Source organism: Nycticebus coucang, chromosome 9 (genome assembly GCF_027406575.1).
Source record: "Nycticebus coucang isolate mNycCou1 chromosome 9, mNycCou1.pri, whole genome shotgun sequence".
Taxonomy (NCBI): Eukaryota; Metazoa; Chordata; class Mammalia; order Primates; family Lorisidae; genus Nycticebus; species Nycticebus coucang.
Genome location: NC_069788.1, coordinates 112,887,782 through 112,910,345, shown reverse-complemented (window position 1 = coordinate 112,910,345; position 22,564 = coordinate 112,887,782). Strand labels below are relative to the sequence as shown.

General features: G+C 47.1%; 1 protein-coding gene across 7 annotated transcripts in view; it reads right to left on the bottom strand.

The window, feature by feature from the left end:
- The window catches only part of DPF3 (double PHD fingers 3), a 291,411-nt gene that overhangs the window by 78,801 nt on the left and 190,046 nt on the right, over window positions 1-22,564 (bottom strand). For all 7 annotated transcript variants that reach the window (XR_008382506.1, XR_008382509.1, XR_008382507.1 and 4 more), the window contains exons 6-7: window positions 21,326-21,404; window positions 2,821-2,958 (exon numbers count right to left, since the gene is read on the bottom strand). Coding sequence is in view for 3 of the 7 variants with exons in the window: in XM_053602716.1 (XP_053458691.1) it covers window positions 2,821-2,958; window positions 21,326-21,404 (217 nt within the window). In the remaining 4 variants the exon portion in view is untranslated. The remainder of the gene's footprint in view (window positions 1-2,820; window positions 2,959-21,325; window positions 21,405-22,564) is intronic.

The window sequence follows — 22,564 nt, the reverse complement described above, 5'->3', positions numbered from 1 at the left end:
GTTCCAGAACCTTCTTCATGTGAGGAAGCGCTAGGTCCACTCAGGTATAACTATTCTTTTCTCTGAGGTTTAAAACCTTTGGCCAGTCAAATGGTCCTTTTTGAAACCCAATGAGAAACCCAATTTCTCATCCACAAGGTAAGAAAGAGAAAAGGGGGAGGGAGGAAGAGGCTGGTTCCTGCATGCTCCCTGACAAACCCGAGAGAAGAGAAGACGCATCCTGTGAGACTTCTTGGGAGGTATTTCCACACAGGAGGAGAGACAGACACAGCCTCCTTCCTAAACAAGGGGAAGCCACAGGAGGCCAAAGACACCTACTGACAGAGGAGATCCTGGTGGACAGAATAAAATACGCCAATGCCCGTCTCAGAAGTCAACAGCCAACATGGAGGAGTCTCGACGGGGACCATGGAAAAAGCTGAAGAGACTGCCTCCTTCCTCTTAGGGTGTATATTTCGCCTTCCCCTACTGTCGCCAATGCCATGCACCTGTACACACACACACACACACACACACGCACACACATGCATGTATGCGTATACATATACACATAGGGATACATGTATGCATGCATATACATGTACACACGTATGCACATATGCATGCGTATACAGGTACACACGTACACACATATGTATGTATATACATGTACACACATATATAAGCACAAATGTACATATGCATGCCTGAGTATATATGTACACACATACACACACAAGCACACACGTACATACACACCCTGCTCATAAAAAGCTATAGGAGAACCAAGAAAAATGAGACACAGACAAGAGAGAAGCATTCCAAGCCCCAGAGCATGAATAAAGCACCTACATGCAGGAACAAAATGGCCTGACATTTGAGAAGAGGCATAAGGACATAAGCCAGCGCCTAGGGAGTGAGAAATAATACCAAGCCAATAAACACTTTAGGGAGGGCAGCATTCGCTAATAAATACTTTCCAGATAGTGACCAAAATCAAAGCAGATTATTCCCAGCCTCCTCACGGTAGGAGACAACAGCTCCTTGCAACCTCATGGTCGCTTGGACCAGAGAAAAGAGGAGAGACAGGAAAATGCAAGCAGCAGCTGCCTCGGTAAAGGTCAACATATTTTCCTCTCTGAAAGACAAGGGTGAGTGAACCGAAGAAACCTCTTCCTAGAGAGAAGACAGTGCGGGGGCTACTTGGGCCTCTGAGGAGAGGCAGACAAGCTCTGTGGTGACACCGCCTCCTCTGCTTTTCAGATTCTTTCTGGACAACAATAGGTGAGGAAACGGGTCTGTCAAGCTCAAGACCTGAACCTTGAAGGTAAGCAAAAATTAAAGGAGATGCTATGAGCTGAACTATGCTTCCCACCCCCAAACCATTGGAGGTAGGGTCCTTAAAATGAGGATGTTGGATGGACCATAATACCTAATCTGACAGGTGTCCTCAGAAGACACCTGAACTCAGAAGAGGAAAACTGAACACAAAAAGAGACATCAGGGCACGTGTGCACAGAGGATGATCCTGTGATGAGGTAGCAAGAGGGAGGCCCTGGAGCAAACTGGTCCTGCTGGCACCTTGACCTTTGACTTCCAGCCTCCAGAACTGTGAGAAAATAAAAGTCTGCCATGTAAGCCTCCCAGGCTGTGGCATTTTGCTATGAGAGTCCCGGCAAACCAAGCAGCTGGCTGACACAAAGGGGTCAACTCAGCCATTGTCAACAAAAGATGCCAGAGATGGACCAAAGGAATACTAATCCCACTAAAGGTCCTGTCACAGGTATGTTAGTTATTCCAAATATTTGATGAAGGCGGCCAACTGATATCAGCTGACTAAGTTAATCCACAGGAAATCACGGGAATGCGCAGGAATCATCCCCAAATCCTAGAGTCATATATTTTTAAAGATCTGGTCCCTTTAATTACATTGAGTTGTTCACTTTAAGAACACCTACCACCAAATCTTGTGAACAAAATTTTTAAAAACAAGGCATGTTCACAAATACTCTTCACAAAAGATCTCAGCATGGCTCACATCTTGGAGTGAGCTCTAAAGATTCCATGTTCCCACCTCATTTTGAGTTTTTTATAAGATCTCAGCATGGCTCACATCTTGGAGTGAGCTCTAAAGATTCCATGTTCCCACCTCATTTTGAGTTTTTTATAAGTCCTGAGACCATAAGGGATATTTTAAAAGGAAGTCAAATGGTAAATGCTAAATGCTAGGTGAATCCCTAATTCATAACAAGAAGTTGAGGTAGGAAAGAAAGAACCGAAATGAAAACAAAAATCTTCAGGATCATTTTGGATCTTCAGAATACAACATCCCAAATGGTAAATCCATCCAGAGCACATTTGTCATTTCTCTGCTTGAGCAAATAACATGGGGTTTCCAGGTAGTATTCCCAAGGTAGGAGAGCTGTGTACCAAAATTGAAACACCGTATCACAAAGCCACAGCAATAAATAAGAATATTCTAAGGCATTGAGAGGCCACACTAACAGTTGGAGTATCTGTCCAAACTCAGTCTAGCGGTTGTAGTGAGTCTTCTGGAGTTGAGGGCAAAGAGCTGCAGGTCTGGCATCTTGACAGAGGCCAGGAAATGACTCTCTCCTGCTTTACACTCACCTTCCTGAGTAAGTGAGCAGAGCTGGATGTGTGAGCACTGCCCAGCCTACTCTAAATGTGGGACACAGCTGAGCCGCAGGGACAGCAAGCTGATGTGAAAGGGCCAACTCAGGAGTTGCCACCAGAAGATGTCAGAGGCAAAACAAAGGAACACTCCCCGGCCCTCCCCACCCATGTCCTCACTGCCCAACCTAACAAGCGGGCACTCACGTCTGTGATTCTCGTTTCTGTGGTTTGGGGGGGACCGGGTCTCCTGATCTTGGGCCTCATCCCCCTCCTCACTGGCCAGGTGAGTGTGAGCGTAGTGGTAGCTGAGTCCCGGCCGGTTCTTGTAGCGCTTGCCACAAACTAGAAAGGAAAAGAGGGGAAAAAAGGGGAAAAGCAGACATCAGCAACTCTGCAACCATCGCTATCTTCCTCCCAGGTGGTAGCCCCCGGCCATCTGCCCCAGAGCCTGGCTTCCCTTAAGAAGTGGCTCCCAGTCCCAACACCCCATGCCCACACCTGACAGAACTAACATCCCTGCAATCACATGGCTCATGTGGAGAAAAACCACACAAGTGGAACATGAAGGCTAAGAGCTATGTAAGTACTCCACCATTTCCTAGCTGTGAGACTCTGGGCAAGTCGCTTAACCTCCCTGTGCCTCCATTTTCTCAGAGAAAAAAATGGGAGTAATAACAGCACTTACCTGGCAGGGTTGTTGTGATGAGTTAACCTCTATGCAAAGCACTTACTATGGCACAGGGCATGATTTTGAATTCAAAGGGCACTGGGAATCTAGAAGGTGAGGCTGTCAGTGCTAAGTGACTTGCCTGGGACACACAGCCAGCTGTGGCAGAGCCACTGAGTCCATGGCTCCTGCATTCCTATGTGGTGTTCCTTCCACCACCCTGTGGCTGACGCAGTATGAAGAGGAAACGTTTTATATGGATAATACTTTTGCTGTATCATCCAGAGATTCTGTGCCATAAAAACATGTTCCACTCCCACCACGTAAACCACGCAAATGAGGCATCATTGGTGGGTGTGGCAACCAACAGCTTGTGGCCCTGAAACCTGGGGTAGCCTCTGACACCCCAAATTTGTAAAAGGCATTCCCACAAGTACCACCTCTTAGGTGAGACAGCCTGAGACAAGGGCACAGCAAGCAATACGGTTGGAGCCAACAAGAAAGGGGAGCAGTTCCGTTGAGGGGCTGCTCAGTACCTGTGAGACAGAGACCTGGCTAATGGCTCAAGATGACACCCTCAACCTACCACATACAAGTTTGGTGCCTCAGCCCCGAGGGGGATGGTACCGCTGCTAGCAGAAGCTTCGAGGGTCTTCACAGTAAAACTTCTGTGCCAAGCCTCTAAGCTTGTCTCCTCCCTCCCTAGCAGGGCAAGCCTGACCCCTTTGTTGGAGTGCTTGAGGGTCACAAACTGACAGACTCTCTCCCTTCTGCTTATGCTGATGTGACCAAGTCATACCAGTGAGCATAAAAGCTTCCGAGTGGAAAGAGCACAGACTTCAGCAGCATACCTGGGTTCAAATCCCAGCTCAGTTGCTAAAGTTCACTGGCTACATGACCCCAACAGTACAGAGAAGAGCTGGTATCCGTTCATCTCACCTAGTACCCTTATTACTTCTGGTAGGGCTTCTTTTCCTACTATATTCTCTTGGGGGGCGGGGGAGGGTTGCTAGATAATTGTTGGCAAAAATAATGTCCTATCTTCTTTCCCATATTTACATAGACTATTTTATCTTAGCTTAATTCATTTCTATGAACCACTAAGGCAATATTTTCAAATAGCAAAAGCAAGCATTTCCTACTTTAATGAAGTTGGATTTAATGTTTCACTGTAAAGAATAATATACGTGGCTAATTTTTAGTCTTTACCAAATTTAAGTAGTTCCTCTTATTCCTGTTTTAGAGTTTCATTATAAGAGAATTTTTTCAACTGCCCTTCCACATCTACTAATGTACAACTCTTTTTTAGTTCGTTGATATGGTAAATTATGTTGATTTCTTAACATTTCCTATTATTGAACGATTCTTGCATTCCTAGAATGCACTCCAGCTGGTCAGAGCATATTATTCATTTGATATACTTCTGCATTCTATTTGCTAATCTTGTACTTCGCATCTGTACTCATAGACTTGATATAGATCTATAATTTTTGGATTATGTTTTATGAATTTCTATGTTATGGTTGTGTCAACATCCAAAAATGCATTGAAGAGTCTTGCTGTGTGAAATTGGACAAGATATATCTGTCTATGCCTAGGAGAAGAACAGAACTTACCTTGAAGGATGGGTAAAGGGATTATAAGTAGTACTTGTAAAGCATCTCACTTGGTACCCAGCAATTAATAGATGCTCAATTAATAGTAAGTGACTCAATTAATAGTAAGAGGGACGTTGACACCCACTCTCATTCCATGGAATCTGGCAATTGGTTGGACTTCCTTAATAAGGTGAGACAGGAGTTTGAAATTCAAGTTGGTGACCTATTAACTACAAATACAAGGCCTACAATTGCACTTTCTCTGTCTGTCTTTCACCTCTCTCTCATAAATATCGCGAAAAAGACAAAATGGCTCTATGCATCTCAATTTCACGTGACTCAGGAAGCAGGACCCAAACAGGCCCCTAAAGTACACTTTGGGCCTGCCTATGGCTTTTTCTATTTAAATTTTTTAATGATCTGAGGTTAATAAGCAGCAAATTATCGGGTCATTGGATATAAATCTATTTAGTCACCAACTATGGGTAAGGCATAAGTGTTGATTAAAATACTTAACTGAGGCAGCTTCAGCAGCTTCTGCAGATCTCCCAGAACAAACTCCACAACATCTCACTTGTGCCATTTTGTCATGTCAATCACCACTACTTTCCTTAATCACAGAATTTCGGGACATTAATGGTCATTTACTCTAATCATCCATAGAACTGTTTTATTCTCAGTAATCTCTAGAAGCCTATTCTGGGACAACTCTACAGATGGGAAACTCACTACAGGCAATTCTTCTTTGGACTCCCTGAATTATGGCTAAATCTGGACTGGAGGACCTCTCTTAACGACAGTTTCATATCTATTTCATATTGATATCAACAACTCCATCTTGTATGTGGCCATGCACAAACTATACCTTCAAAACATTATTTTGAACTTAATTATTCCTAAAATCTGTAAAACCATACCCAAGCAAAAAGCTCCCACTATCTCCTTCCCCAGCACAGTAGAGAGCAATGATTTCTAAAGCAAATCTTTTTGCTAGAACAGACATTCTCAAAGAGTAGACCAACACCATCCCCAATACCTGAGAATTTATTAGAGATGCAAATTCTCAAGATACACCCTAGACTGTCTAGTTCAGAAATTCCAGGGATGAGAAGCAGAGTGATTTCGGTGCACACTAAGGTTTGAGGACCACTATGCTAGAAGCCTGAATATATTAAATATTTAGGCTTGACTCCACATACCCTGTGTCCTCCTGCCCTTCTGGCTGGATGAACATGGTGGGCAAGGGCAGGGGAGGCTGCCTTGAGACCTGTGCTTTGTTATGAGAAGAATCAGAACCACACAGTATGCAGGTCCTGGAAGCCAGACTCCTTTATGAAGAGCCTTCTGCATGGAGCTTCATGCTTAAGCACCTGCTTGTAATGTGCCACTCCTTCATCAACAGGTCTTCAATTTAAGAAATACTTATGAAACACCTGATACATGGCCACCCTGTGGCACTAGAAGGACAAAGATAAACAAGCCCCAGACCCTTCTGTTGAGGAGTTCACAGGCTTGTCAAGCAGATGCGTGTATACACAGGTGAACGGGGAGGTGGGGTAGATGTAGCCGCATGAGCACGAGCCAGGCAAAGAGGCCCTTGCAGAGGCGCTAGCAAACAGCTCCCCAGAGAAACAGCCCCTGACATGAGCAGGACTTTACCAACCAGACAAAAGAGGCAAGGGCATTCTAGGCACCAAAGCCAGCACTCAAAAAGTGTAATAAAGCTGGAGGTAACAAGGGGTCAGCATGGGTGTGAGGGCTAACAGGAGAGCAAGCCGGGCAGCGGCTTGCTGGGAGAATCTTGTCCATGGGACCAACTTAATGAACTTTACATGATAGAAATACTGCTTGAGACTGTAGTGTAAAAGATAGATTTGAAAGTGGCAAGAGGCTATTTTATTGTCTACAAGTGAAACTATGAAGACTTAGACATGGGAAGGTTCTCCATGGGGTAGAAGAGGCATTAACCAGAGAGAATCCGGTGCAGAGGTGTGAGTAAGCAAGCAAGGAAGAACCTAGAAAGACTAACATGGCCTTCCTGGCAGTGCCCCCTAACCCCCCAGCCCACTAAACCTCTCTAGCCTCCAGATACCACATCGAGCCTCCTGCTCTGCCCCCCTGCCCTCTGGCCTTTGCATTTATTAAACATTTCACTTTCCAACACAGAGCCTTTGCACAAGCTCTTCCCTTTGCCCCATCTCCAGTTTGCCTAATCATCCTTCAGATCTCAGTTCAAATGTCAGGACTCCAGGTTTTTACCTTCCTAGGGCTAATCCTGTGTCAATACAGATGGGGTCCCCGATTTGCAATGGTTTGACTTAGGATTTTTGGACTTCAAATACCCATGCAACTATTCTGTTTTTCATTTCCAGTGCAGTATTCAACAAATTACATGATACTCAACACTTTATTATAAATAGTAGGCTTTGTGTTAGATGAGTCTGCCCAACTGTAAGCTGATGTAAGTGTTCTGAGCACATTTAAGGTAGGCTAGGTAAGGTTAGTTGTGTTCAATGCTTTTTCGACTTACAATATTTTCTACTTATGATGAGTTTACCAGATGTGGTCCCATTGTATTTTATTTTATTTATTTATTTTTTATTTTTATTTTTATTTTTTTTGCAGTTTTTGGCCTGTGCTGGGTTTGAACCCACCATCTCCGGCATATGGGTCCGGCGTCCTACTCCTTTGAGCCACAGGCACTGCCTGTAGTCTCACTGTAAGTTGAGGAACATCTGTATAGGTCTCTCCCCTGGCAACAAGCACAGCAAGCCCTGTGTGCTCATACATGTCACATTTCCAATGACCAGCGGCAGGTGCTCAATGTCAGCAAAGGGAAGCAGTGACGATGCCCAGGTGTCTGACATGAGCAACTGGGTAGATGGATGTAGGAGGAAAATCAGATTTAGGGAAGGAAGATTTCAGTCTGGGGTTGGCTTCGTATACCTGGAGCTTGGTAAAGAGGGGTGAATTTTGGTGTTGGCAGGGTGGCAGTGGATGCTATAGGTATTGAGAGAAATACCATGAGAGATTGTGGAGAGGGAAAAGAGATGGGGACATAGGACAGAACTCAGAAAACACCAGTATCCTAAGAACTGGTAGAGAAGGAAAAACTGATTTGTTTTTTATCAGGAGTGAGCAACAGAAGCCAAAGGAGTGGTTTCAGAGGGTTTCAAGATAACAATGACAATGATACCACCAGCAGAGTTCCTGATGACAGTGCTGGAGCATCTACCATGGGCTAGCCTACTCCGAGTGCCTCCGGTACATTTGCTCGCTGTGCCCCTGCACCCCCACTGTAAAGAAAGGTGAGCAGACTCTGCACAGAGGCAGAGCCCAGCAATGTCAGGGGCCTGATAAGGGTCAAAGGATGGGGATGGGAAGAGACCACTAGATTTGCCAAGCAGGAGGCCATCTTAGTGAGGACAGAATCTACAACCTCATGGAGAAGGAGATGACCACAGGGGGCTAGGATGTCCCTAGAAAGCAGAAGTGGTGACGCAGCTAACAGAGGAGTCCTCCCAGCATGGCTATCGGAGGAGGGAAGGGGGAAGCTGGAGGGAAACACAGAGCAGGGGAGGCTGAGGTGGACTTCATGCTTTACCAGGGTGGTTCCTTAAGCAGGTCTGTAGGCTAAAAGGAAGGGAGGCTTGAAAGGTAAGGTTAGAAGGGATTGGAATTAATATAGCAAGAAGCTCACCCCAAAACAAAGCTTCTGACCCCAAGTCGTAGTCCTTTGATGACTTCATTACAGGGGCAAGAGACACAATCAAGACTTTCAAGATTTATTTAGGTTGGATTGCATCAGGATCAGTCTGTAGTATTTCAATTGAAAGAAATGCCTTGAAAACACTGCTTTGACTGGCTTGGAAAAGCCTGCACTGTTTCACCTTCTGTATTTAATCATGTCTTCCTGTCACTGCAAAAACTACGGGTCAGACTCATGTGCACAGGACCTGTGCATGCAGACAGGGTCCACATTCAGAAGACTCCCCTGCTTGGTTTAATGCTCTATTGTTGCCATCTTGAAATTTCTAATATTTATTGAACCAGGGGCTCCTCACTTTCATTTTGCACTGGGCCCTACAAATCATGTAGTCAGTCCTGGAGACCTGGCAGAGCTGGGAATGGAAATCTGGGACTAAGCTCCTCCAAACAGCCAACCTGATAGCAGGAGAGCTGCCAAGGTGAATCCAGGTCTCAACCAGCCCTGAGTCAGGAGTACAATTCCCTTCTGAGATAACCTTGGAAGTCTAGCCAGAGCAGTTAGCCAGCCTGTAGTCACCATTCCAGTGCCATCAACTGCTCTGGCCTTGTTTCTGGGTCAACCCTGCCCTTAGAGAGGGAGGGTCTGTCATGAATAAGCATGTGAGAGGATGCACTTCAAACAGTCCTGGCTCACAGGACATTTCAGCCATTCTCACCTATCACCATGGCTGTTGTCAATGTGTCTTAGCAAAGAGAATATACCCAAAAGGGGGGGAATCTAGTCATTTCTCCTCTGAAGTCTCGGGTGGTAGAAGAGCAAAGAAAAGAGAATGGGGAAAGAAATATTTTGAAAATAAAGTATTGAAACCATCTGTTATCCTTCTACCCTGTCGGCAATCTCACTCTGGAAATGTCTGTCGTGCGGAATCAGACCAAGCCCCAAGACTGCTGAAGCATGCAAAGAGTGCCTTGCTCCACACTCCACACTCCACCTCCTGACTCCTTCCTGGGGGCAAGCCCCTTTGCATCCTGCATCTCGGAAGCCACCACCCCCTGGGACCAATCAGCCCTGCCTGTGCACAGCCTAAAGTCCTTCTTTTCACCTTGGCAAGCTTGCACCTGGATTTTGTGTTCCTGGCACGGTGCGTGTGGAGAGCAACGGCTGTGACAGTAAAGGAGGTCCAGCTTGCCTTCTCTCTCTCCTTCCCCCTGGGGCGGATCCATCTGTCAAGCTGCAGAAATAGTGTTTGCCCACTTCCCAATCCAGAACTGGATTCTCCCTGCAGGGCCTCCTGTCTACAGTGGCAAATGCCTTCAGTGTCACCCCAAAATATTTATAACATGCTCCTGTCCCCCGTTCAATCCTACCCTAACTCCTCGTCTGAGCAGGGGTTGGGGGAGAAGGGAGAGGAGGAGGGTGAATGGGGGCAGTCTGTGTGAACAAAGCCAGCTGCAGCAGACAGCAGAATCCTTCCTGCCTGGGAGAAGCGGCCGCCTTCCCCACTGATAACTTAATGACTCTGGCACATTTTCATCAGCCCAACTTGGAGCACGCAGTGGGCATCTAAGCCAGTAGTTTCCGAGAGATGGAAAGCAATTACAGGATGAGCGTCCAGGAGACAAAGCCCAGGCCCTGGGAGTCACCAGCCGCATCTCATTCCCAGCTCTGCCCCGTGGCACTTACATACAGCCCTGAGGACAACACTCCCTTGTCTCTGCAGACGACTTCCCCATCTACAACACAGGCCTTACAGAGCCTGTTGTTTGCCAGTGCCTCCAAGGCTTCATACCTACACACGACCATGGCATACATTCCTACACAGACTATCCTAGCTCATGAGGTGAGGATCTCCACTTTACAGATGAGGAAACTGAGTTTGGGTGAGTCTAAGCAGCTACCTAAATGGCAAAGCCAGGATTTAAACCCAGGACTGTCTATGAAGCACAGAACTGCAAGGTATGCTGGTGGTTTTGGTCCCTCCTTCCCTATCAGCCACCATGGCCTAGGGCTGACCTCCACAGCCCACCACACTCATACTCCTTTGCTCTTTGTTGCTGGTGGAGTGTGGCCAAAGGAGACATCAGAAGGAGAACAGAGGGTGAGAAGACAGACAATTCCAATTCAGGCACCTCTGCCCTGCACTGATTGAGCCACAGTCCTCCCCTGCTCTGGGAACCACATGACCCCCTTGGCTCCCTGGGGCTGAGGATGAAAGGACTCCCTACCCTCGTCTGTTGGTACCTTTATCCTGCCACACTTCCATAATCAATCCGGTATCAAATATTCTTCCATTCAGCTCTTCAGAGCAGAATCTGTGTCCTGTCAGGGCTCTGGCAGATTGACAGAAGAATCAGATCCTGCCAGGCTAGTTCGTAGTTTGGGACTCCCCACACCTTTCCAACAACCCTCCAACTTCTCTCCACAGAAACATCTAGGGGATGGAGGGATGCCCATCACCAATTCCCCCTAGTGAGGAAAAGCCCAGTGTGACTTGTGACTCACATACAAACTCAGATTAGGACAAAACCAGAAGACACTTTAAAACGCTCAGATCTATGTACTCAGGGTGAAGATATTAATCCCTACCATGATTTTAACCGTCCAGGCTTCTCTCAAGAGCCAATGATGGCTCTGCAGAACTCAAAGTGATAAAAGTTGTGACTTCGTGATTTGTCCAGGTCCTGTAATAGTCAGCCTCCTCCCTCCATTTAAGTGACAAGAAGCCCCTCTTGGGCAAGTCCAGGGCTCCCACACGCAGGTGGGCTTCCCCACTCCCCAACTCTACCCTTGAAGCTCAGAGACCAGCAGAACAGGTGGCCTCCTGGAGACCAGGGGTCCGGCCTTGAGTCTGATAGTAACCTGCTATGTACCTTGGACAAATCCCATACCTTTTAAAACTATAAAATATGGAGGCTGGATCTCATTCACTCTAGCTTTCTCCAGGTCTTCAAAAGCCTATGTTTTCCTTCTGAAGCCATTATTCCATGGTTTATGACTGAAAATGATACAGGCTACCCAGCACAGGGCCCGCCCCAAGGCTGGCTATACCCACCCCCACTCCCTACCCCAGCACTGCTGCCCCACACGGCTTCATATCCTCATTCAGACCACCCCTGATGCTTATTTTAAACTGAATTCTTCTGGATAGCAACCTAGGAGGCTGGAATAGGGATAGGGCGTAATGTCCTGATTTTTTATAGCCACATTCCTTGGGGCCTGGCACTGACCCAGGATCTATCAAACTCCAGTGACCCACAAATCCTGTGTATTTATCAAAGGAGAGTGTTCTGCTTATTTTAGGAATTTACTACATGTGAATGTGACTCCTGGTTAAAAACAGGAAGAACGGAGATAAGCAACGGGACTCTCATTTCAAAACCCTGTATAACCTGATTCTAGATCTCTAGCAAAGAAACCTCAGAAACCCCCCAAACCAAAGCAACCCTCAGAAACCCCCAAAACCAAAGCATTAACTGTGTTGGTGGGACTATTTCCTGTCTTTCTGAGAAGCAGAGTAACAGAACGCTGGTACCCTCCAGAGTCAGCCTTCCTGAGTAGGCTAATTTGCTATGTAACCTTGAGCAGTTATTTAATCTCTGTTAAGACTCGGTTTCCTTGCCTATAAAACAGGATAACAGCTTGTGTCTCATAGAGGCGTTGTGAGAACTGAATGAGTTCATCCTTGTGACTTACTGAGCACCATGCCTGTTGAACTTTCTCAGACCTGCTCTCCTGGACCCTGACAACTCCAGCAGCATGAGAACACAACTGGGACCCAGCTTTGGGTTAAATAAGTATCTTTTCTTGACTTAGTATTAAGAAAAGAAATATTTATTGAGAACATGTGTGAATCAACCAGTGAGCTGATCGTTTTTGCAACCTGTCTCAACTAACCCTCTGGGAAACCCTCTAAGGCTAATATTGTCCTCCTTCAATAGACAAAAACACTGAGGCTCACAGAGGTTCTGGGATTTGCCTGAGGCGGTGGCGAGGAAGCAACCTACAAGAGACTCAGACCCTGGCTTCCAACCTATCATCCCCGGCAAGGCAGTGTCTTTGATCCCTTATTCTCGTGACTCCTTCATTAGCATGTCTTTACTTAGCTTAAAGGGTAAAATAGAATCTTTTTTAACCTTACAATAAAAATAATGTAAACAATAAATATAATTGTCAACATTTCTGGGGAAGGTAAACACAGAAAGGTCAAAAGTCAGACCCAATTACCAGAAAATGGGGCAGCCAGCCCCCAAACATCTGGGGATCTTGCCAGCGTTCCCTCTCAGGATCTCTACACGCCTCCCATGCCTGAGACATCTGACATCGCTGGGGCCTCAGATGCAGAGCAGGCTTTATTTGTGGGTCCCAATCTACGGAGTGTGATTCACTGCTGCTTACTGAGGTAGGCCTTCTTCTAACTTACACCAGTTTTGTAAGTTCCTCAATTCCTTTGGGGAAACAAATGCCCATTAGCATCTGTTAGACTTTTCTGCCAGGATTTCCTTCCATTTCTACAAACTCATATGTCAGCTTCATCACTTCTCCAAAATTATTTCATCTTTTAGAATATTCTCCCCTGTATCTCAACTACCCCCAAGTACAAGATGTCAAGAGTGATCACTGCCACCTCCCTCTCTCCTCTCTCCTGCTCCTACATCCTGCCCATCACCTGCCAGGCTCTGTGGACTCTTCTCCCATAAAGCCCTGTCCATTCCACTCCCACTATCACTACCTCCCAGACTTCACATTTTCTCCTAGCTGACAGGAAAAGGCACTTCTTAGCCATCAGCCTTCAGGCTCTCTTCCTGATCCTGCAGACTCACTGTCCTAGAAATGTCTCCAGAATTGTGACAATTCGCCATTGACTATGCAACTGAGCCTGGCATTCCCAGAAATCCTTGTGCACCACCACACCCTCATCTCCCCACTCAAACACTTGTGTGTGAGCCATGCTCATCTATCTTCTGCCTGGTACACATGCTCCACATCCCCTCCCAGCTATTCATCAACAGTTTGGGGCTGGGATGCAATCAACTATGGCCTAGGCCCTGCCCTCGGAAGGCTCATAGTCCAGCTTGAGAGGAAAAAATAGACAAACTGTTATTACACAGTGTAAGAGGCAGCCCACATGGAGGTATCTGCAAGGTGCCAGCAGGTTCCAAAAAAGGGGAGTGACTGTGTGTGTGTATTGGAGGTGGTGGGAGAGTGTATGAGACAGAGATCAATAACTGGGATCTGGGGCGGCGCCTGTGGCTCAAGGAGTAGGGCGCTAGCCGCATATACTGGAGGTGGCCCATCCCTGGCCAAAAACTGTAAAAAAATTAACTGGGATCTAATCCTGGCTCTGCCACTTATTGTGTGGCCTCAGGAAAGTTAGTTAACCCCTTGTCTCTCCAGTTTCCTTATCTGCAGGATGGAGATGACTAAAGCATCTATCTCACAACCACATTGCCAGGGTTGAAGAGTTAATATAGATGAAGTCCAATGAACTGTCCAGTCCCATAATATAAGTCAACAAACTTTAGCTTTACTATTATTAGCTCTTTCCCCAACTCCCACCCGCATGTACGCACCCACATTCACTTGGAGACCAACATCAGTTCAATCCACACTCACTCAGAGCCTTCTTGGCATCCTGGGGACAGTCTCCCCTGTTGTGACCACTCCCTTCACTGTTCCTACAATGTTCACTGTCACCTCAATTAAATACTGCCCAGCAGTGTGGTATGTCCTTGTGTGATATCACCATTATCTTACTGAAGCAAAAGGAAGGAAATAAGGAAAAGGTAAGAGACACCTTCATGAAGCACGTGCCATGAAGAGAACTCATGCTTGTATACCTCACCACTGCTAGCTTTCCCAGCCATGCACCATCCCCTGCAGAAATGGGGACTCATTCTCAACACCCCAGGTGACAAGCAGCAGACCCACCCCAAATCAGTGGACATTCTGCTTCACCCAGCTCTCTCCTACCTGGCTGGCACCAACCAGACTGCCTGCTTTCCCATCTCCCCACTAGAACTTGAAATAAGAGAAACCAAAACTGTGTACCAGGCCCTCTGACTTCACAATTCTGCTTCTAGAAATTAATAAAAAACATTGAGCAAAGATAAAGCAGCAGTACTGTTTTTTAATAGTGAACAGATTATAAGATGTCTTACCATCCAAAAGGGAGAACACTGACTGAACAAACTGGGACACGTCCACAAACTGTGGTGTCCACACAGTGGATACTACGCAGCCCTGCATTGGGAGGCTGAGGCAAGAGAATCCCTTAAGCCCAAGAGTTGGAGGTTGCTGTGAGCTGTGATGCCACAGCACTCTACCCAGGGCGACAAAGTGAGACTCTGTCTCTAAAAAAAAAAAGTACATAGAAAGGCATTCCTCATGTATTGTTGTGTAAATGGTTTTATCATTTGTGCGCAGTGTATGTATGTGTACATGTGTATGCATGTGCGTGTATGTGCATGTGGAGAGAGAGAGAATGAAAATGAATCCTAGAATAGTAGACAGCAAACAAAATATAAGTTATGTCTGAAGGGTGAGTCATGGGTGATTTTAATTTTTCCCTTTTTAAATATCTGTAATTTCTGATTTTTTTTTGCAATGAACAAATACTATTTCCATTTTAAAAGTTAATTTTAAAAATAGTGAAAAGACCCTCTACAGATGTTAATATCTACCCTATTATGGATTGTCCACACCGTAATGGGAATTATTTGTCACAAAGTTTGCATCAAGTAGCAGCTAGCTGAGAACCCTGATCTGACTGGAGGAGGAAATAATCCAGAGAGCCTAGGTTAGCCAGTCAATGGGCAAAGTGCCAGCCCTGGAGGGGAGGGGACAGGCTGCAGGAGCAAGGGAGACAGAGAGAAGAAGGTCTGACAGCAGCAAAGAGAGATGCCTGCCTCTTCCCATCCCTGCCTCTGGCCAGCCCTGCTTGGACACTGCAACCTGTACCCATGACTCCGTGGCACTTAAATATTGAAACAGACCCAGCTTTGCCATAACACACACACTCAATCTCCAGGGATTAATCCCATGCCACAGGCCCGTTCCACAAATCAAGTTTCTGGGTCTCCAAGCCTTTCCCATCCTCCCCCACCCCACTCCCATCCAAGGCCCCACATGACAACTGAGTGATGTGCCTGCTTCCCTCCAGCAACGAGGGCAGTCAGCCTGAAGGCTGCGTCACTGGCTCGTCCGTGCAGCTCAAGGCTAAAAGCACATGAGTCGTAACATGGGCCTTAACGTCATCAAAAAAATTTTTTAATAAGACCGTAATAGTCATCTGATTCTCCCTTCTACGCTCAGGTGTGGGAGAAACCAGAGTAATCAGAAGGAGGGTGAGGTCAAGCAGATTTTCTGGAACTGTATCCAGTTCAACTGTGTCTGCCTCGCCAATGGATCCTCCCCCCCTCTGCCCAGTCACCCCTCTTAGCCCGTGGCCCAGTTTCCGGGGGATCCCTCAGTCCAGTTCTCCTTTCATGCCCTTGTCCCTTGAAATATCTTGGCTCAGGGCAAAGAGCCTCACTGGTAAGCTGCTAGCTGGGAAGAAAGGACCCCCTAGTGGGTGTGAGGGTGCTGATCAGGGCAGTCCTAAGACCCAAGAAAGCCACTGTTGCCACAGCTAGTGAGAGGCAGAACCAGGACGGATAGCTTCTCCCTGTAGTATGCCACCACCAAGGAGCCTGAAAGTGCAGACCAGGAAGAGACCCAGACCCTCAGCTGATACTGGCCCCACGGAACTGGTCACACCCTGCACCAGGATCCAGAACACAGGTAACACCATGACATCAGGCATCAGGTTTTCGGCCACAGGCCACACAATCAAATATACATGTCTGTGGCAAAGAAGTGGCAAACATTTTAGAGACTGAGTTTGTGAGGTGTGAAACCAGACAGGAAACTCAGACAGGGGGAGCTCCACTCCTAGGAGGGCTCTAGTCGTGTCTATTTGCTTTTTGTCACTAATCGCCCTAAGGCCCTGGGGTGGGGGAGCAGAGATTTTAATAGATTTCCACTTAAAAGGCTCAAAATCACATAATTCATTCCATTCCACTTCAATTATAATTACTACCTGACTCCAGCTTGCCAATCTGACACCCCACAGTCTGTCAACGGTGGACAGGGCTTCACCCCATAAATAAGGTGTGTATGCTCATTAATTAACTTTTAAAACATGTTTTTCCTCAGCTCTCAGGAAAACCAAACTCCAGGACAGGAAGGCATATTTAATCAGCAGTTTGTATAGATGACGGCCTAGGGCGTGTCAGTTCCAGAAGTGGAGAAACTAGGATTCATATCTCCACTTTAGCATTAACCAGCCAAATTTCAACCAGCCGTGTGATACTGGACGTGTCCCTTCACCTCTCTGAGCCTCGGTTTCTTCACAATAAAATGAAGTTAACTTGTTCCTGCCTCTCAAGGTTAGGGTGGGGATCTACAGAGACCATCTATACAAATGCTCAGCATTGTGCACTGCTGTGAGCTGTGATGCCACACGTTAAGCATCCATTAGCAGGAATTATTACCATGATTTAGAAAAAACTGGAAACCGGGGGGTGTGGGGGAATTAACAAGTCATCCCCTTGTGCCCCTCAAAAGGGCAGAGGCTTGCTCTGCCCCTCCCCAAATAGCTAATGCTTAGAGACAAAATGGTCTTCCTGAATATCACCCCATCCTCAACAACTTCTTTTCTATGATGTTCCTTGAACAAAGAAAATGGAAAAGTGGGTCTCTCATCAGGAGTCTGCCCCAAGGACAGGAACAGAAAAGCTCAGGGTTGAGAGGAGTTAGGAAGAAAAGAGGCAAACTCTTGAACTGACTTTTAAAACATTCTAGTAGCCAAACACAAGGATTCCTTTCACTCATCTGTGCCCAGTTATCATTCCCCCTACAAAATGGCACTGATGATACTCTTAGGATTTAAAGCTACTAAGTAAATTAAAAGCAAGTGCTGGATTGCTGAGTTTTATATCAAAGCTAAATAAACTGGAAAAGAAAAATTCTAAGGAGACCAACCAAAACAGTGATGCAAGCCAGTGGCAACCTGCCAAGAGAATTCCTGGAGACTCCAGAATTTCCAGATGCAAAAACCAGGGAATAACAAAACGGCTGGGCAGTCAGAGTCCAGAAGCCTTAGAGTTTGAATATGTAGACCAGTCACTCTCCAAATTCAGTATACATAAGAATCCCCTTTTGAACTCTCAAAAAATATAGACTGCTTAGCCAGGCGATGTGGCAGGTGTCTATAGACCCAGCTACTTGGGAGGCTAAGGCAAGAGAATAGCTTGAGCCCAGGAGTTTGGAGGCTGTTGTGAGTTGTGACACCATGGCACTCTACCCAGGGCAACAGCTTGAGACTCTGTCTCAAAAAAAAAAAAAAACAGACTCCTGCACTTGCCCTTCCTGTGATTTTGATACAGGTCCGGTGTGGCACTGGGAATCTGCATTTTAATTGGTAGGTATTTCTGTGCAGGTGGTCCAGGTCTACACTTTGACAAATACTAACAGTCTTTCGCACAAAGCCTATTCAGCTGCTTTGTTTGTGGGCAATGAACGCTTTTCCTTAGACAAGAGATTGAAACGTTGGTAAACTTCCAATACAGTTAATAGAGGTTAGTTACTTGCTGGAAAAAATGAAGTATTCATATACATATCATGGATTGGGTAAAAAATAAATTACATTCAGACGATTTAATATTTCTCTGAGATAGAATAAATTCAATGTCTGAGTGAAAGGCAATAGGCAAACTATCCAAACTACTTGTCATCTGAAGTTAGCAGCCAAGGTAATATTTTTTCAACCACCCATTTGGAAGGGAAGCTTGGACCAAAAGCACGATAGGACCACCATATTTAGGAAGTCGCAATAGGAAAGGTTAAATACAACCACATCTGAAAAAGGGCTATCACCACACCACATGAACCCACAAAGAGGAGTTGGGATCCAAGGTGACCTAATATTTTCATAAATAACTTGAAAGACAGAATGGGAATTATGCAAATAAAACCACAGATGATACCAAAATGGCAGGAATTGCAAATCTGTGGAGAGTGAAATTTAACTACTGGGCAATGTCTTTAAATTTGCCTTTATTGAATCTTGTATATTGAAGTCACAGATTATTGAATGTGTTTATCCAAGTGCAGGGTGATTTATGGAAGATGGAATAATCAAATGCTTAAGCAGAAGAACAAGCACCAGGAGAGGCAGTCAGGGGGCAGAAAGGACAGGCTGCAACTAGAGGTTGTTGAGATGTTGGACGCACAATGGGGTGGCCAAAGCCTTCTACCCTGTGTAGATAGGGGTTGTGCTGAGAGCTAATGTATGAAATAAACAAAGAAATTTGTCTGCTGCTCTTTGAGCCACTTGGCTTTGATGCTAACTCCAAAGGGAGTCTGTAAATTCAGACCTGGGGAATTCAGAGCAGGGTGCCATAGAGATTATGGGGGTGAGGCCCTAGGTCAACCAAGAATAGGAGGGATGTTAAGAGAACATGCCGATTTGTTCAGGAAAGATGCACGAAAGACAAGGGGACCCACAGGAGAGAAATGTCTGGCTCCTATTAAGGAAAAACAATCATTCAAAGCACAGCTGGCATCATGGAAGAAAGGGCAGCTTATGGTAACACCATCCCTTGGGGACACTCAAGGAGTTGTCCAGACACCTCTGTACTTAGGATGCATTAGAGATTATTAAAAGCACTCCTTGCCCAGTTCAGGGATTGAGGGTGGGCCTCATGACCTCTCCAAAGGTCATTTCTATCCCAAAGGATCATATGTCTGAAGGGCACCAGATAAAAATAAAATCTATTAATCACTGAGCTGCCTCACAATTTCCTAAGAGAGCCAGAAGAGAGAAGGGTAATCCACAGTGACCCTCACTCCATCAAGGGAGGAGCGAGGCCTGGGCAGAACCAAGACAGCAGCCAGGGAGACTTCCAGAAAGCTGGCGTAGCCTGTGATTAGACCTCCCAGCACTAGAGCACCAGAGGAGGAGACTCTGTGGGGAGGTGAACGGGAAACAGCAAAGAGCACTGAGAGCTTATAAAAAAGCCAGAGGGGCTTGGAGGAGAGGGCTTCGTGCAGAAAAGGGGGAAACAGGCATGGAGACAGTCCACAAGGAGGCCAAAGTCAGAGACAAAGGTGAGAAGAGAGCAAGTGGGGGTGGGAGAGGTCAGAGAAAAGGGCACACAGTGTGACTGAGAACATTGGGATTGCATTGGCTGGGGGTCCAATGAAAGCTATAGATATAGAGCAGAAAGTCATCCCACTTTCCAGGGTAGCAGAAAATCACATGATTTTTAGAATTTGCTTTTAAAAAAGAGGAACAGAGTGGCAAGGCTCCAGCTCCAAAGCAGCTGTTGGCATTGTTGATAGATGGGCTGCTCCAGCCAGACACAGCTGGGAAGCCAGCTCCAGGGGAGTCTGGAGACCCTTCCAAGTCCAAGCCCAGAGCCAGTCTCCCAAAGGCTAGCATGCTTGGGCTGCTACGTGTCAGGAGGCAAGACCCCAGGCCAAAGCAGGCTCCTCCTGGTTTTGCCAAGAGGCATCCGCCTTTATACCCTGCTTCCTCCTTGGCCTGGAGTGGAACTGCTTTGGGTAGAGAGGTTATCTGCAGGAGTTGTCTCAGGAACGGCATCTGCCAAGTGTATAAGTAGCCAATTGGAGGTGATGGAGTTTGAATTCTTCTAGCAAAATGTTCTCCACTGAGCATAGAACAACTTTTTGAAATCAAGAGGCAAGAAACCAATGGAGAGGGAAGAAAAGTACACCATCCCCAGCATGTTCCCTGTGCCCCCGCCCCCCGACCTCCGGCTCTCCATCTTGCCTTAGCAGAGACCGCAGATCCTGGCAAGATGGGCGAGCAGCCCTGAGGAATGCCATGCCAGGGTCCCACCTCAGCTGCTGTCCTCACTGCAGCCTCTTCTCTACAATGACAGAGGTCTGCATTCTCAGAGAGGAGAAGATGGGAAGGGGAGATGGGCAGGAGTGTAGCTTTGAGAGCTGCCCTGAGTGAAACGAGCAGAAGGCACCTGATGCAGGAAGAAGACAATGCAGGCAAAGATCTCAAAGCCACCACCCAGTGCTCTGGCGGCTGAGAGGTACTAAGCTGTTGGAGCGGACTACATCCTCCTCCAGCTGCCAAGGTTCCCTACCACTCCTGTCCCTCAGGCCTTCCCTAGCTCTGTCTGGAGACCCTACGCCCAGGAGCCAGGCAGTCACTTGTCCAAAAGATGTTTCTGAAACAAGCAAATGGCTGGAGATGGACTGAGAGCCATTCATGAAATAAGTCATTGCATAGGAAGATGCATAACTTGCCCTACCTAGGACAGGAGAGAGAAAGAGAGAAATTAAAGGGAAACAAATGCAAAGCCACAAAAGCCAAGTACCTTTGTCGGATGGTTTTGAGTTACGCCTTTGTTCGTAACTCTCCGAAACAGAGAAGAAACAGCAAATGAATCTTAAAGGACACAAAGTGAGAAAGAGCAGGAGCAGTGCACACAGGAGGGCACTGCCAGCGAGGGCAGCACAGAGCCAGGGCAGGAGGCCCCCACCGGCTTCCCCTACAGAGACACCAGCAGGAGGTGGGGGCTGCCGTGGAAGTGGCAGGCAGCAAGTTGGGGTGCAGCCTGAGAGAGGTAGGTGAGCCTGGGGATGGGCTGACGAGCTCACAGCCAAGGAAGCACAGGGCAGGGGTGAGGAAGGACAGTGGGACCCGCCCATACTTACTGTCGCAGACGTAAGGCTTGTCATGGTCTTCCTGAGAGGCAGCGTCATGCCTCCTCCGGCCCCCTGCAGAGCCACGAGCCTGGGGAGACAAGGGGTATGGGATACTTGTTATTACGGCCATCTCAGTGCAGAGCTCATTCTGTGAGGCCCTGAGTGCCACACTCATCTCCTCAAGCCGTCCACAGCGACCTTGTGCCACAGCAACCCTATTTTATAGGCCACAGAGCTGAGGATTAGAGAGGTTGGGTAACTTGCCCCAAATCACTCAACTACTCTCTTGTACATCTTGTTAAGTCATCACAACCCCCAAAAGGAGTTATTCCGATGCTCTTCCTTTCACACATCAGGGAAATGAGGCAACAGACAGAGGTTAAGTAGCTTGCCCAAGGTCATTCAGCTACTAAGTGCAGAGCCAGGACCTGAACTCAGGACAGTCTGAATGAAAAACCCATAACTGCCCAATGCCCTCACACTGTTGCTGCCTCCAGGGCCTCCTTAGCTTCTAGCTTCACTGACGCAGCATAAGATGCCAGCCCTGCTCTGCACACTGACCAGCCCATGAGCATACTGGGGGTAAGTCCTGACGGGGCAAGAGGTGTAACTGCAGTTGTCCCCCAGGTTCCTGTGCCTACAATTCCCACGCCCCAAGGGTCCCAAGAGCCAGCCAGGCCTGGTGTCTGGGCTCAAGGCACAAGCCCAGGCTCAGGGGAGTCCTTGGCTCCTCAACCATGCCTGGCCTACTAGATGGGGGCAGGTGTCTGCTGAGGCCTCCCTGTGTGGTCTGCTGGGGCCTCCCAGCAGTGACAAAGGCCTTGGCCCCTTGTGGTCTCCTGGCTGGACTCCTGACACCACCATTCTGTGTGCATCTCCCAGAAAGGGTCATTGTGACCTCTGGTGGGCGTGGAGTGAGCTCTACCTTCAAGAATCAAAGAGACCAGCCAGAGAGGTTGCTGGCAGCTCCACAGCCCCAGGATGGTGGCTACAAGAACACAGTGAGGTTTATTTTTAAACCTTTGTAAGTCCCACACTGGTCACGTGTGTAGCACCCTTGCCTCCTCCAGGTCATTCTTTGGTAAAGAGTAGCAGTAAACTCCCAACCAGGAAAAGGGCCTGCCAAGGTCTTTGGGGAGAAGAGGGCATGGCAGATGAGGAATAAGACATGACAGCAGCTGGGGGTACAGGAGAAATGGGGCAGTCCCAGGGGCCTGGCCTGGAAGAGTAGTCCCAGGGACCTCATGA